Source organism: Schistocerca nitens, chromosome 6 (genome assembly GCF_023898315.1).
Source record: "Schistocerca nitens isolate TAMUIC-IGC-003100 chromosome 6, iqSchNite1.1, whole genome shotgun sequence".
Taxonomy (NCBI): domain Eukaryota; kingdom Metazoa; phylum Arthropoda; class Insecta; order Orthoptera; family Acrididae; genus Schistocerca; species Schistocerca nitens.
The window spans coordinates 724,735,099-724,752,024 of NC_064619.1; the positions used below are offsets into that span (position 1 = coordinate 724,735,099).

Sequence of the window (16,926 nt, forward strand, 5' to 3'; positions counted from 1 at the left end):
CCATTTCCCTAGCCTTCCAAGGGCACTTTTGTCAAACACTTGGTTGACAGTTTGTCCTGACCGAACAAATTCTTTATGCAGGATATCCCTCCTGTCCAGAACGTAAATCAGCGTTGTTTTGGTATCTGATTTCCTCGTTGGAGCTTCTTTTCAGTACCTAGATGTCAGTGTGCCACTTCTCACTTCGCCACTTTGTATCAGGACCCTGGATTCACCACCTGCGATCACATGACTCAGCCATTCGTGGTCATTGGCAATCCTCTCCAGAAGATCAACGCACTCCATTCTTCCATTGTCCTTCTGCTAATTTTAGATTTTTCGGCATTATTTTGGTACAATCGATTCCCATTTGCTACACTTCGGCGATGATGTGATGTAGAGTGAAACTGCTCAACTAGTCCCCATCATCCTTAGTGTTAAACGTCAATCTGATCTTACAAGAGCACGCACACTTTCGACGTTTTTCGTCAGTTTTCGAAGTTGAGGGTCTCCATGAGCGGGGTTCAGCTTCAGACGTGTTCTCGGCCTCCCAAAATTGGTTCGTGCCAGCGAAAAGCTCGTGCTATTGATAAGGCCTGTTTCAATTTCTCAAAGCACGCACTCGCCGATCGTCCAAGTTTAACACAAAACTTTATTGCATAACTTTACTCTAAATTCCGCTGTTCCACTTACGTAACACGTAAAAAAAAATCGTTCGCTGTCTTTTCAGTCTCATCACTTTTCTCGCGCACCTCGTATGCCAGCGAAAGACAAAGTTTTCCCGGTTCGAGATTCTATCCGGCACACAGTATTAATCTTCCAGGACATTTCAGTTAAAATCGGGTATTTCTGGGGAGCACAGCCTCCAGATGCTTAACAAACGTAAATATGGTCCTTAGTAGGCTGTAATATGATGTTTATTTAATCGTGCGACTAGCTAAAAATTTCCACTAAGCGTCATTGTTAAGCACATTTGTAACATCTGTATTTCATATCATTTTCACTGTTAATTACAAGTAAAAAGTAGCTATCTATACTCCGTCACCGAGCGAGGGCCGGCCGAAGTGGCCGTGCGGTTAAAGGCGCTGCAGTCTGGAACCGCAAGACCGCTACGGTCGCAGGTTCGAATCCTGCCTCGGGCATGGATGTTTGTGATGTCGTTAGGTTAGTTAGGTTTAACTAGTTCTAAGTTCTAGGGGACTAATGACCTCAGCAGTTGAGTCCCATAGTGCTCAGAGCCATTTGAACCATTTTTGAACCGAGCGAGGTGGCGCAGTGGTTAGCACTCTGGACTCGCATTCGGGGGCGACGACGGTTCAAACCCGCGTCCGGCTATCCTGATTTAGGTTTTCGGCGATTTCCCTAAATCGCTTCAGGCAAATGCCGGGATGGTTTCCTTGAAAGGTCACGGCCGACGTTCTTCCCCAGTCCGATGAGACCGATGACCTCGATGTTTGGTGTCCTCCTCCAAATCAAACAACCAACCATATTCCGTCATCCTACGCAAGGATCCATATTACAGTTGAAAAGTTGTCACTGTAGTGTGGATCCTTGCGTAGGATGACGGAATATGGCTACTTTTTACTTGTAATTAAGAGTCATTTCAAAATGAAGTGAAATACAGATGTTACAAATGTACTTGACAATGGCGCTTAGTCGAAATTAACTAATCGCTCGATTAAACAATCATCGCATTACAGCCTAGTACGCAGGCCGGGATGGCCGAGCGGTTCTAGGCGCTACAGTCTGGAACCGCGCGACCGCTACGGTCGCAGGTTGGAATCCTGCCTCGGGCATGGATGTGTGTGATGTCCTTAGGTTAGTTAGGTTTAAGTAGTTCTAAGTCTAGGGGACTGATGACCTCAGATGTTAAGTCCCATAGTGCTCAGAGCCATTTCAACTGGTTTTCTGCAAATGGTCTCACCTCGAATTTCACAAAAGCACACAATATTCAAATTAAAAGGAAGGTCAGCGTTGACCGTAACATTGATGGTTTATTGATAGCAAAATCGATTTTCAGTCACATAGCGATTATCTTCAGTGCTATGGTGTACAAATTAAACTCAGACACTGGTATCAAGTTATCAGTAACCAGAAATAAGAAGGGATCACAATAACTGAAGCTGCTGTTTACATTCATCTATACCCATCACTGAAGATGACCACTATGTGATTGAAAATCGATTTTTCTCTCAATAAACCATCAATATTACGGCCAACGCTGACCTTCCTTTTAATTTAACATATATGGTCATTGTGCATGCAGCACTCCATGGAGTCGCCAAACACACAATATTCAGTTCAGCACCCCTAGGCGTAACACATGGTGATGAAATAATAAATAGGATGAAAACTTTAAAATCTGAGGTGTCCATTTTGATGAGAAATGAAAGTGGAAAAACACATTTTTGGAACTCCTAAAACAGCCTAGTTAGACCACATTTTCACTTAGAACCATAGCAAATTTTGGGGAGAGAGAAATCATTAATGAATGAAAGTAAGCAAAATATGTCAAATTACTATCATATGGAATAATGTTCTGGGTTAACTCATCTTTATGAAAGAAGGTCTTCATTGCTCAAAAACGTGCTGTAAGAATATTATGTGGTGCTCACCCGCAATCATCGTGTAGACATCTGTTTAAGGAGTTGGACATTCTGACAAACGCCTCACAGTATATTTATTCCCTCGTGAAGTTCGTTGTAAACAATCGACTTCAGTTCAAAAGGAACAATGAGGTACATAATTATAGTACTAGAAGAAAGAATGACATTCATTACTCAACATTAAGGTTGTATTTAGCACAGAAAAGGGTTCACAACGCTGCAACAAACATTTTTGACCACTTACCCAGTGATATAAAATGTCTAACAGATAGCAAGGTAAAATTTGAAAATAAATTCAAAAGTTTCTTCTTGACAACTCCTCCTATTCTGTAGAAGAATTTCAATGTTTGCAGTGTGTAAAACGTGGTGGGTAGGAATTGCCAAGTGAATCTGTGTACCTTGTTTTGATTTCCGAAAAAAAATATGGTGATGTTAGGAGTACAAATAAAGGTACAAATTAATTTTCAATTATAATGTAAAATGACCTGTTCCATATCATGACGATTTATCGTGCAAAATGATCCATGGAACATGAAAGTAACTAACTAACTAACTAGGTCCACTGCGCCTACAGCGCAAGTCAGATTTCCTGGAACAAGAGATACGGACTCCAGGAGCCGTACCGGCGTGCACTTACCTTTACGTGGGCGTGTTCCGCAGACTCCATCTACACGGAGCGCTACATGGGGCTGCCCACGCCGCAGGAGAACGAGGCCGGCTACAACGGCAGCGACGTGACGCGCCTCGCGGGGCAGTTCACCAACAAGACGTACTTCCTGATCCACGGTACGGCGGACGACAACGTCCACTACCAGCACTCCATGATGCTGGCGCGAGCCCTCGAGGACGCGGGCGTTCTCTTCAGGCAGCAGGTGGGTCACCAGTTTCCGCGCCGGCATCAGTTCGCTCACCTACAGGTGTTTGGGGAGACCGGGGGAATACTGACAACTTCAGTGATTGTGTGTATCGTGTATTGAACCGGGGACCTAGAAACGACAGAGAGGCTTCATCCCCGCCATAGCCCTCAGTGGTTCACAACCCCACAACAGGCCACAGAAGCCCACTCACCTCACCTCACCTCACCTCACCACCACCCCACACCGAACCCATGGTTATTGTGCAGTTCCGCCCCCAGTAGACGCCCCGGGAACGTGTCATAACCAGACAAGTGTAGCCCCAAATGTTTGCGTGGTAGAGTAATTATGGTGTACGCGTACGTGGAGACAGTGCTTGTGCAGCAATCGCTGACGTAGTGTAACTGAGGCGGAATAAGGTGAACCAGCCCGCATTCGCCGACGCAGATGGAAAACCGCCTTGAAAACCATCCACAGACTGGCCTGCACACCGGACCTCGACATTAAACCGCCGGGCGGATTTGTGCTGAGGACCGGCACGCCTTCCCACCCGGGAAGCAGCGCGTTAGGCCGCGCGGCTAGCCGGGCGGGCTACATAAGGGATTTGTCATTTTCTTTTGGAATCTGTTACTTCCATGGAAAATTCACTGCACTCTGTGCGACCCAGGAAATGTTAGAGGCGTAATTGTGCAAAAAAAAAAAAAAAATAATTTGGAAAATGGGAAACTTCGGGACTATATTGTTGTTGTGGTCTTCAGTCCTGAGACTGGTTTGATGCAGCTCTCCATGCTACTCTATCCTGTGCAAGCTTCTTCATCGCCCAGTACCTACTGCAACCTACATCCTTCTGAATCTGCTTAGTGTATTCATCTCTTGGTCTCCCTCTACGATTTTTACCCTCCACGCTGCCCTCCAATACTAAATTGGTGATCCCTTGATGCCTCAGAACATGTCCTACCAACCGATCCCTTCTTCTGGTCAAGTTGTGCCACAAACTCCTCTTCTCCCCAATCCTATTCAGTACCTCCTCATTAGTTATGTGATCTACCCATCTAATCTTCAGCATTCTTCTGTAGCACCACATTTCGAAAGCTTCTATTCTCTTCTTGTCCAAACTATTTACCGTCCATGTTTCACTTCCATACATGGCTACACTCCATACAAATACTTTCAGAAATGACTTCCTGACACTTAAATCTATACTCGATATTAACAAATTTCTCTTCTTCAGAAACGCTTTCCTTGCCATTGCCAGTCTACATTTTAAATCCTCTCTACTTCGACCATCATACGTTATTTTGCTCCCCAAATAGCAAAACTCCTTTACTACTTTAAGTGTCTCATTTCCTAATCTAATACCCTCAACATCACCCGACTTAATTCGACTACATTCCATTATCCTCGTTTGGCTTTCGTTGATGTTCATCTTATATCCTCCCTTCAAGACACCATCCATTCCGTTCAACTGCTCTTCCAAGTCCTTTGCTGTCTCTGACAGAATTACTATGTCATCGGCGAACCTCAAAGTTTTTATTTCGTCTCCATGAATTTTAATACCTACTCCGAATTTTTCTTTTGTTTCCTTTACTGCTTGCTCAATATACAGATTGAATAACATCGGGGAGAGGCTACAACCCTGTCTTACTCCCTTCCCAACCACTGCTTCCCTTTCATGTCCCTCGACTCTTATAACTGCCATCTGGTTTCTGTACAAATTGTAAATACCCTTTCGCTCCCTGTATTTTAGCCCTGCCACCTTTAGAATTTGAAAGAGAGTATTCCAGTCAACATTGTCAAAAGCTTTCTCTAAGTCTACAAATGCTAGAAACGTAGGTTTGCCTTTCCTTAATCTTTCTTCTAAGATAAGTCGTAAGGTCAGTATTGCCTCACGTGTTCCAGTATTTCTACGGAATCCAAACTGATCTTCCCCGAGGTCGGCTTCTACTAGTTTTTCCATTCGTCTGTAAAGAATTCGAGTTAGTATTTTGCAGCTGTGGCTTATTAAACTGATTGTTCGGTAATTCTCACATCTGTCAACACCTGCTTTCTTTGGGATTGGAATTATTATATTCTTCTTGAAGTCTGAGGGTATTTCGCCTGTTTCATACATCTTGCTCACCAGATGGTAGAGTTTCGTCAGGACTGGCTCTCCCAAGGCCGTCAGTAGTTCCAATGGAATGTTGTCTACTCCGGGGGCCTTGTTTCGACTCAGGTCTTTCAGTGCTCTGTCAAACTCTTCACGCAGTATCTTATCTCCCATTTCATCTTCATCTACATCCTCTTCCATTTCCATAATATTGTCCTCAAGTACATCGCCCTTGTATAGACCCTCTATATACTCCTTTCACCTTTCTGCCTTCCCTTCTTTGCTTAGAACTGGGTTGCCATCTGAGCTCTTGATATTCATACAAGTGGTTCTCTTCTCTCCAAAGGTCTCTTTAATTTTCCTGTAGGCAGTATCTATCTTACCCCTAGTGAGACAAGCCTCTACATCCTTACATTTGTCCTCTAGCCATCCCTGCTTAGCTATTTTGCACTTCCTGTCGATCTCATTTTTGAGACGTTTGTATTCCTTTTTGCCTGCTTCATTTACTACATTTTTATATTTTCTCCTTTCATCAATTAAATTCAATATTTCTTCTGTTACCCAAGGATTTCTACTAGCCCTCGTCTTTTTACCTACTTGATCCTCTGCTGCCTTCACTACTTCATCCCTCAAAGCTACCCATTCTTCTTCTACTGTATTTCTTTCCCCCATTCCTGTCAATTGTTCCCTTATGCTCTCCCTGAAACTCTGTACAACCTTTGGTTCTTTCAGTTTATCCAGGTCCCATCTCCTTAAATTCCCACCTTTTTGCAGTTTCTTCAGTTTTAATCTACAGGTCATAACCAATAGATTGTGGTCAGAGTCCACATCTGCCCCTGGAAGTGTCTTACAATTTAAAACCTGGTTCCTACATCTCTGTCTTACCATTATATAATCTATCTGATACCTTTTAGTATCTCCAGGGTTCTTCCATGTATACAACCTTCTATCATGATTCTTAAACCAAGTGTTAGCTATGATTAAGTTGTGCTCTGTGCAAAATTCTACCAGGCGGCTTCCTCTTTCATTTCTTAGCCCCAATCCATATTCACCTACTACGTTTCCTTCTCTCCCTTTTCCTACACTCGAATTCCAGTCACCCATGACTATTAAATTTTCGTCTCCCTTCACTATATACGTGAACATTTTCTTATGGGGGGCGTTCATGAAAATCACATACTATTTGACCAAGCGGAATAGCGCAGTGGTTAGCATACTAGACTCGCATTTGAGGGGACGGCTGTTCAGTCCCGCGTCCAAACATCTTGATTTAGTTTTTTCGAAAGGCAAATGCTGGGATGGTTCCTACGAAATGGCGCGGCCGCTCTCCTTCCCCATCATTCCCAAACCCGAGCTCACGCTCCAACATCCTCGTTTTCGACGGGACGTACCGCTGAGTGAAAGATCTGAGGAGAGGATTGGCGTCATTAAATGGTTTGAAGGAGATGATAATGACTTTCGAAAAAATGGGTGAGCTTGGTAAGGCATGTGGAAGAGGGAGGAGTCCTGTTCTGATAGAAGTTATTGACCACGTTGCTGTTGCTGTAACCCAGGGGTTCTCAAAATGCTGGGGAGAGCGGGAGCGCGACGAGGGCTCGTGAACCGCGTGCAAGGGGGCACTGTGTATTTGACAAAATAACGTTCTTAGTAACAAAGAATTACGTTTGTATTCTCCTTCGCACAAATGAGATGCTGTTGATATGAACTGAATCTCGCGCGACGTTGGCGACGAAAATGAAATCGCGGTTATGTTCTTAGCACAGTTTGAAACGATGGAGCGTACTGGATGACGTCGGACATGGGTGCAATCGCCCGCTGTCAGCTACTCTGCTACTGTAACCTTAACTATCGCTTGTAGCGCTTGCTTTCGCTCGTGTTATCTCGACGCCTCCTTATCACAGTCTGAAAGAGTTCGTGAGGGAGATTTCACTGCAGGATGAAGCGGTTCCTGGGTCAGCGAGAGTCATGAAGGCACCATGCAATGCTGCGTGTGATAAGTTGGAAATTTGGGTCGGTCGAAGACAATGTCCGCGTGGCCGAAGCAGTTAAGGCAGTCGCTCATGAGAAGTGGTAAGTCCGTGTTGGAGTCCCGGTCCGGCTGGAAGTCACTAGTTCCCCTCTTTCCCTTTCCACCCTATTCCGCTATTTCATATACAATGTATCTACCAGCCGCCTCATCATGAGTGGTGTCTGTTCTGTCGGACACTACTCATATATAAATGCATTTCTTCTTTAGAGCCACCTTTAAACTCGTCGTCTGCTGCTGAAAATTGTCCGGACTGTTTGATTACGTTGAGAATTAAGACGCAACGCATTTGTTTTTAAATTCACTAATTGATATTTTTGGTTACAATTAAATCACCACTGAGCGAGGACCAGTTCTTTATAGTCACTCATATAATCATCAGTTCATTGTTTATCGTCGAGTAACCAAGCATGTGACTCTAATCCTTGACGTCAGACAGTGATAGCTATGGAACAAGTTCATTGCTAACATCTCCTCTCAACGTATTTCCACATGACACTGAATAATTGTTCACGAACAAGGAGAGGACGCCTACTCGTCACTGCCGAATTCGTCCAAATTCATGGTACATGTAGGGCGTGGTGAGACATGAAAGTGCTCAAAGTGGGAACTTCATATGGTCACGCGTTTAGGAAATAAAAGGATTTGTGATACGGATCTATGACAATGTGCACCTTATCAATTGTCCCTGTGACAGTTTATTCAGGAAGCAGTGTTTGGCTCAACGATACCGAGCCTGGTGGGTGAGCGGTAACGCTCAGGCCTGGCATTCGGGAGGACCTGGGTTCAATTCCTGGGCCGGCAATTTTGACTGAGGTTTCCGTGGTTTCCTTGGTCATTCCAGGCAAATGCTGGGACTGTACCCTTTAGATGGCCACGGCCGACATTCCCGCCCCATCCTCCCCCCCCCCCCCCCCCCCATAAAAATAACCGGCAAGGTAGCTCAGCGTGTTCGGTCAGAAGGGCAGTTGCTTTCTGTAACAAAAAGAAATCCGAGTGAATAGATCAACGACGAGCTGTAACGGGTGTCATTGGACATTCGCCACGAACAAGTGCAACGAACAATGATCAACAAAATGAGATCAAAAGAAAAAAAATGCGGTAACAGAACAGGTTCGTAATGAAAGGGTCGCGGGTTCGCGTCCAGCGGCAAATATTTTTGTGCTCCTCCTTCAAAATCCGGTAAACTGACAACAGAGTTATACAAAAACTATTTAACTGATGTGATGAAGCCCTACGTGCATGAGAATAAAATTCTTCTGTTGACTGACTCGTGGGGAGGACAAACGAATCCACAAATATACGACGAACTGTTCAAAGATGAAGACGGATTGCCAACGTGCAGTATCAAAGTAATTCTCCCAAATGCACGCCATTAGTGCAACCCTGCGATGTATATTTTAATCATCAGCTAAAATATATAATAAAAAAATATCTAAACTGCACTTACCTCATCAAGAAAGAAGGAGAAATCACTTCCGGAGAAGCTTTCATCAAATTACATCACCAACTATCTTCGCACGTATTGAGCGACATGATGCGTTACGCGTGGTTCGCTGCTAGAATGTGCGACGAAAAAAGCTGTTTTGAGAATGTCAATCCAGTTTGATTTTCTATGGAGACATTAAACAAACCATATCACTGCAAAAAGGCGGCGTTTATGACGTGCGCAAGAAGCGGTCAAAATTATTGCTTCCCCTGTTTCTTTGATGAATATCACCCCGGTAAATGTAATTGTTCAGTTGCAAAAGAATGGAAGTATCGATTTACATACTCGACGTTCCCGTGTACGCATTAACTACAATCCCTTTTTAAATGTTTGCAGTCCCGCGTTTCATCTTGAGCCTATACTTTTTGTGCTATATAAATAACGTATGATGTTGCCGTTGATTGTGATATCTGTAGTGTACGCCTTGCCAAAGAGCACAAAAATATTAACCACCGGGCGGAGCTGAACCTCCGACAATGTGATCTCTTCTCGCTGAGCCAAACACCGCTTGCTAAATACACTGGCACAGGGACAATTGATTAGGTGCCCATGGTGACAGATCGGTATCAAAATTCGTTGTATTTCAAATCTAAACGCTTGGCGACCTGGAGTTTCCACTTGGGGCACTTTGTTTCACCACGCCCTGTATGTACCTTAAATTTGGACGAATTCGGCAATGACGAGTAGGCGTAAGTTTGAGCGTCGTAAAGTCTAGACAAATATTCAAATGTAGCACTTCATGAGCTAATGACTGTCTGTGTAAGTCTCGCCTATCAGAAGTTCACATACAAGGCGTGCTAAAAAAGTAATTCCACTGAATTATTTATGCTGTTCTCAATATCGGTTGAGATATCATGTCACGCATATTTTCCGTTTAGCTGACCTAAGTTACAAACCTATGCTGCTAGAGGACTCCGAATTGTAGCGTACAACGTGGTGTTGTGAAACATAACCTCAGAAAACTGGAATCACGATTACAATGTAGTCGTCCGCACATACAGCACTCCGTCCTTCAGTAGAACAGTACTAGACCACGCACGAGCCCTGCCACATCTGCAACAGTCCGATGTCATCAATCATTCTCCATATAGTCCCGACTAAGCCCCATCAGATTTTTGTGTGTTTCAATAGCTTAAGCTTCGACGACCTCACTTAGATAGTGCTGAAGCGGTGCAAGCAGAGGTGGTGATGTGACACTGTCAACGAAGTCGTACATCATGAAATAAAATAAATTCTGACATTGGCCTCAATTACGCATTGAAATGAAATAAATAGTGACAGGTGAAATTTTGTGTCCGACTCGAAGCTGGACCTCCCGCTATAGGCGAGCGCCACTTACGTGGCGCCCTCTGCGGGTGGAAATCCGTCCTCGAGTTCTGGTACTTTCTCGCGGCTTTCTATACGAAATGCGTACACTAATGTGGAGGCGTTACTCGAGTGGATTCTGACCACGCACTGAGTATTCGCTGTCGGAGTGGGGTATATAAAGACTGGTGCAATCACATTTTGTGAACTCTGTAATTACATTTTACATAATACAGAAAGGTGAGTTCTTAGCGGTGTTGGCAACCTATTGATTCCAACAATAAATTAGTTGAACTGTACGCTAGGTAATTAGAAATATATTAAAGTTAAATGTAGTATTTGAATGACAGATATCTGCACGTGTATTCCGTACTTCCATCACAAATTTCCAAGTTCATAATTTGGCTAATTTGGGTAATTTCTTAATCAGTGGCTCAGGAAGATAACAAAGGCACTATTCAATGCAGAAAAATCAGGGCAACAAAAGTACAATATCAGATCTGCGAAATTAATAAGCTTAAGGGCTCAAATGAAGAAGGTATTATAGTGTAAGAAAACTTTAATTGTAGTGAATTTCTTAATCAATGGATTCTCGGAAGAACTAAACTAGTAAGTGAAAAGCGCGAAATTGAGGGTATGTACAGAGCTAGGTCGTTTTGCGAAAAAACTGGTACCAGCGCCCACTATTATGATGATTACATGCTAAAGAGACAACTTAAATTAGCACTTTATTTTTAAGAAAAAAAATTTTGAAACCTAAAAGGTCATTAGAATCAACAGATAGATTATCAATTGTAATGTGAATACTACTGTTAAATGAAGTTCCGAATCAACAGTAATCTGGCTATCTAGGGTACATACACTCCTGGAAATTGAAATAAGAACACCGTGAATTCATTGTCCCAGGAAGGGGAAACTTTATTGACACATTCCTGGGGTCCGATACATCACATGATCACACTGACAGAACCACAGGCACATAGACACAGGCAACAGAGCATGCACAATGTCGGCACTAGTACAGTGTATATCCACCTTTCGCAGCAATGCAGGCTGCTATTCTCCCATGGAGACGATCGTAGAGATGCTGGATGTAGTCCTGTGGAACGGCTTGCCATGCCATTTCCACCTGGCGCCTCAGTTGGACCAGCGTTCGTGCTGGACGTGCAGACCGCGTGAGACGACGCTTCATCCAGTCCCAAACATGCTCAATGGGGGACAGATCCGGAGATCTTGCTGGCCAGGGTAGTTGACTTACACCTTCTAGAGCACATTGGGTGGCACGGGATACATGCGGACGTGCATTGTCCTGTTGGAACAGCAAGTTCCCTTGCCGGTCTAGGAATGGTAGAACGATGGGTTCGATGACGGTTTGGATGTACCGTGCACTATTCAGTGTCCCCTCGACGATCACCAGTGGTGTACGGCCAGTGTAGGAGATCGCTCCCCACACCATGATGCCGGGTGTTGGCCCTGTGTGCCTCGGTCGTATGCAGTCCTGATTGTGGCGCTCACCTGCACGGCGCCAAACACGTATACGACCATCATTGGCACCAAGGCAGAAGCGACTCTCATCGCTGAAGACGACACGTCTCCATTCGTCCCTCCAGTCACGCCTGTCGCGACACCACTGGAGGCGGGCTGCACGACGTTGGGGCGTGAGCGGAAGACGGCCTAACGGTGTGCGGGACCGTAGCCCAGCTTCATGGAGACGGTTGCGAATGGTCCTCGCCGATACCCCAGGAGCAACAGTGTCCCTAATTTGCTGGGAAGTGGCGGTGCGGTCCCCTACGGCACTGCGTAGGATCCTACGGTCTTGGCGTGCATCCGTGCGTCGCTGCGGTCCGGTCCCAGGTCGACGGGCACGTGCACCTTCCGCCGACCACTGGCGACAACATCGATGTACTGTGGAGACCTCACGCCCCACGTGTTGAGCAATTCGGCGGTACGTCCACCCGGCCTCCCGCATGCCCACTATACGCCCTCGCTCAAAGTCCGTCAACTGCACATACGGTTCACGTCCACGCTGTCGCGGCATGCTACCAGTGTTAAAGACTGCGATGGAGCTCCGTATGCCACGGCAAACTGGCTGACACTGACGGCGGCGGTGCACAAATGCTGCGCAGCTAGCGCCATTCGACGGCCAACACCGCGGTTCCTGGTGTGTCCGCTGTGCCGTGCGTGTGATCATTGCTTGTACAGCCCTCTCGCAGTGTCCGGAGCAAGTATGGTGGGTCTGACACACCGGTGTCAATGTGTTCTTTTTTCCATTTCGAGGAGTGTATTATATGTACGTGTGTAGTTAGAATTATTCGAAAGACAAGAAAATAATCATTTACCTAAGGGTATAGGATAGTAGAAAGCAAAATAATTTCGTCTCGCTGTTTCGTTATGACCCAGTTTTGTCACACTGTGACTTCACTGTAATATAGAAAACTACCAGAATAAATGTAACTGGTACAAAAAGTAACTAATTTTTCAATATGAACATAATTATTAAAGTTTGTGCATAAAATCACCTCTTTACTACATACTAATTCTACTTCCATTGGTTTATGTTTCTGTTCCCTCTCCTTCTTATGACATTCAAGATAGCGTTCTCTTTTCCTTCAATCGTGTAATAAAGTTTTTTCTCGGATGGACCGCCTGTTGTACTTTCCGGCGCAACAATCAATAGCAGTCTCCCACTACACTAGTTCTGTATTCATGAGGCTCATTATACTCCCTAACTGCTTGAATTTCAAAAATACGAGAATTAGTTATTCTTCACTATTTCAGTAATATTCTTCTGATGATTACTAGTCGGAAACTTACCACAAGTGTAATAACTGTCAGCACAATTTTTATGACAGTGACCAGCCATTGTATAAAACACGTACAGTAAGAGGTAGAAAAGTGAGGTTACACTGTTATAAAACGAACAGCAATAAGTAAAGGCGAGTCAAACAGCATATAAATTACGATATATATCAGCAAGCACAACCAAAACCGCCGAATTTTCAACTTCACTGTGCCTCGTTAGTCCGAAAAAGTCAGTCATTGCATTGGTAAAAATAGGAAAAAATTAAGATGGTGGTTCTAACGCTTCAGGTGTTCTATGTAGTTTTCTCCTACCTACTTGCTCCCCGCTTGAGTACAACACACAAAATATTCATACAACCATGTGAAACTCTCAGAAACGTCTTTCTTTGGGATGGCGTTAAACCCGATATCAGAGTACATGTGGAAATGTATCTGTAACACCTTCATGAGCTACCATTTGCAGAAAACCTTAAGTAGTTACTTGTACTCAAGGAAAGACCTCACGCTCGCCGCGTATAAATACCACGGTTGTTAACCGCGCGTGGCGTGACTTGTTCCACAGAGCTACCCCGACCAGGACCACAGCATGGGAAGCCTGGTTGAGCACCTGTATTCTTCCCTGGACGAGTTCCTGCTACAGTGCTTCAACGAGGACAGCCAGTCCGTCTCTTCAGCGACTCGCATCAGTGGTGGTCTGCTGGCCGCGAGGAAGTACGTACTGTAGGGGACGCGTCAGCACCGGTCCAGCTGCTGACAGTGCTGCCAACTGCGGAAGGCGCCACGCGAGAGCAGCGATACAACAACCACCTTTGAACCATTTAGAGAAGTCTTAAAATTACAATTATTTTTGTATCTAAATGAAGTCACAAACTTTTATTTCCACGTGTGCAGTCCCAAAGCAAGAAGGTATATAAAGTATCCGAAGTTTCTACGTTTTTGATGGTTTTGGTGCCTTTCTAAGAGACTGTATAATTCTAAAGAAAGTTTTGTAGTCCTCCATACATAAAATTAGTCTCGCCTGTTATTGAGTTTGATACAATTGCGTACTTGATAGCAGCGGATGAACTGTGTCCTATCTCAGAGCTTGCTTTAATTCAAAACTAAAAGTGTTACAACAAATCCACTGTTGAACTGTGCACATATTATATAACAGTCACTCTTGTTCATCATTTGTAACCTCTAGCGTAAAACTGTGCCAAAGCTATGCAGTTAGTCCATGTTTAAATGCAATCCCATACTATTGTTTCTCGATCTCATGATTTGCTATCATTAAGAGCTCATTACCGAAAGACCAACATGAAATAATTTCAATACGATTCTTTTCTCAAGCAATGTTCGTCACTAGTGCTAATTTTGAATATGTAATGCCCACCATGGGGCTGGTAAAATTAAACAATAATAAATATTGTTTATATGAAGTTTTCCAGCCACAGCAGTTCCTACTGAACACCTCGTTATTCGCATGTCAAAAAAAAAATCTTTGTTGCGTACTAACACTAGAGGTGCACCAAAAGTCGGTAAAAATGAGAAAACTTAGGGGGAAACAGATTGTAGTCATTCCTTCACTCATAAAAAGGTCATTGTGTACTTCATGTACTTGCATTGAATAGACTGTGTAGTTACTTGATATTAGCTTATGGCTGTAAAAGCTTTGGTTAATATTTTCAGATGAGTTTAAGAAATATGTATAAATACATATGTTTGTGATATAATTTTACTGTTTTATTTTGAATAGGTCTACCAATAAAAATACTTCTGTTCTAAAACTGGTGAAAATTACTTCATTCCTTGATCACTATTGCGAGAAAATTTCGACAAGAAATGTGCTCATATTTTGATTTACTTTACTAATATGCAATACAGAAATTTCTTGTTGAGATACATAATTATAACACATCTTAGCGTGTTTTAATAACAGTTCATAACGAATTATCTGTTGATTTCATGTAAAGGCCTACTTAATTTGACGTCTTGTCGTTAGAACAGGTTTTTGCACATAGAGCCAGCATCTCAGTTCTATTTAGACATACATTATGCTACAAAACAACTTCGTCTAATACCTTATAAAAGAGATTTTACAAAATTTTCGACGATATGTATGAGTACTTTAATCATATTTTTATAAAAGTTACTTTAATCCTAGCCTTTGTAAGAGTTCTCTCAGACATCTTTGACATTGTAACATGTGGCTGTGTCCTTCATACAGCGCACGTGTGTACTGTTCTAAATGAAATGACAGCAGCACGTCAATGTGTGTTTATCAGTCATTCACGTCCTTAGTTTCTTGACATACATTGAAGTGTATTCCACAATTAATTATACGTGGTTTTTAGGTTCAGCCGCTAATTACTGTTTAACGTGATAAACTAGTAAGCGACCTATTCGCTTACAGATGCACATGGTAAGCTGTTCCCTGTCCTTGCTGGTCGAACAGGGTGGCCATACGTACCGGAAAGCTGGGATTTTCCAGACCTGAGTGGTGGAAATAACGTCCCATCCAGCTGAGTAAAAGTTCCGGATTTTTAAAGATTAATCCCTTTACAGAGACATCGAGGAAACACAATTAAAACGCCCCTTGCGATCACTTCAAACTTTGAATAGTCCAGATCAAAAAATTATCGATTACATTTTACCTTATCGATGTAATAAGTAAACTATCAAATTATCGCCTACTTGCACATACTTCCGGTGTTATAGCTTCTTTTTCTAATGGAATGCTGGAAAGAATCACGTACATCTATACTCTGCAAACACCCGCGAGGTGCATGGCAGAGGGTACGTCCCATTGTACCAGTTACTAGGGTTCCTTTCTCTTCCATTCACGCATGGAGCGTGGGAAGAATGATTGGACACCTCTGAGCGTGCAGTAATTATTCTAATCTTATCGTTACATACCCTGTGTGAGCGATACATTGGGGTCTGTAGTATCCCTAGAGTAATAATTTAAAGCTAGTTCAGTTTACTTCTGTTCAAATGGTTCAAATGGCTCTAAGCACTATGGGACTTAACATCTGAGGTCATCAGTCCCCTAGAACTTAGAACTACTTGAACCTAACCAACCTAAGGACATCACATCCATGCCCGAGACAGGATTCGAACCTGCGACCGTAGCGGTCGCGCGGTTCCAAACTGAAGCGCCTAGAACCGCTCGGCCACATTAGCCGGCTTTACTTCTGTCTTCAAGAGTTTGCCATTTCAGTATTTCTGTGACACACTCCCATGGATTAAACAAACTTGTGACCATTCATGCTGCCCTTCTCTGTATACTTTCAATATATCTCCCCCCCTCCCCCCCGCCCCCAAATATGGTCCCACACATTTGAACAATATCCTAGAACCGATCACTTGAGTGATTTGTAAACAGTCTCTAGTGTAGATTGACTGCTTTTTCCCAGTATTCTACTAATAAACTGAAGTCTGCCACCCACTTTATGCAGAACTGAATCTATGTGATCATTCCATTTCATATTCCTACAAAGTGTTACACCCAAGTATTTGTACGAATTGGCCAATATCACCAGTGACTCATCGATACTCATAGGATACTATATTTTTTTTCATTTCGTGAAGTGCAAAATTTTACATTTCTCAACGTTTAGAGCAAGTTGCCAATCTCTGCACCATGCTGAAACCTTATCAAGATCTGACTGAATATTTATGAAGCCTCTTTCAGATAGTACTTCCATACAGATAGCTGCATCACCTGCAAAAACCCTGGTTTTACCATTAATATTGTCTGGAAGATAATTAATATATAACATGAACAGCACGGGTCCCAA

At 43.4% G+C, this 16,926-nt stretch overlaps 1 protein-coding gene across 1 annotated transcript in view; it reads left to right on the forward strand.

Moving 5' to 3' along the window:
* LOC126263124 (venom dipeptidyl peptidase 4-like) overlaps positions 1-14,883 on the forward strand; it is a 324,149-nt gene extending 309,266 nt beyond the window's left edge. Inside the window, exons 15-16 of the mRNA XM_049960140.1 lie at positions 3,246-3,457; positions 13,710-14,883. Of these exons, the coding sequence (XP_049816097.1) occupies positions 3,246-3,457; positions 13,710-13,871 (374 nt within the window). The 3' untranslated portion in view covers positions 13,872-14,883. The remainder of the gene's footprint in view (positions 1-3,245; positions 3,458-13,709) is intronic.
* The last annotated feature ends 2,043 nt before the right edge of the window (positions 14,884-16,926 follow it).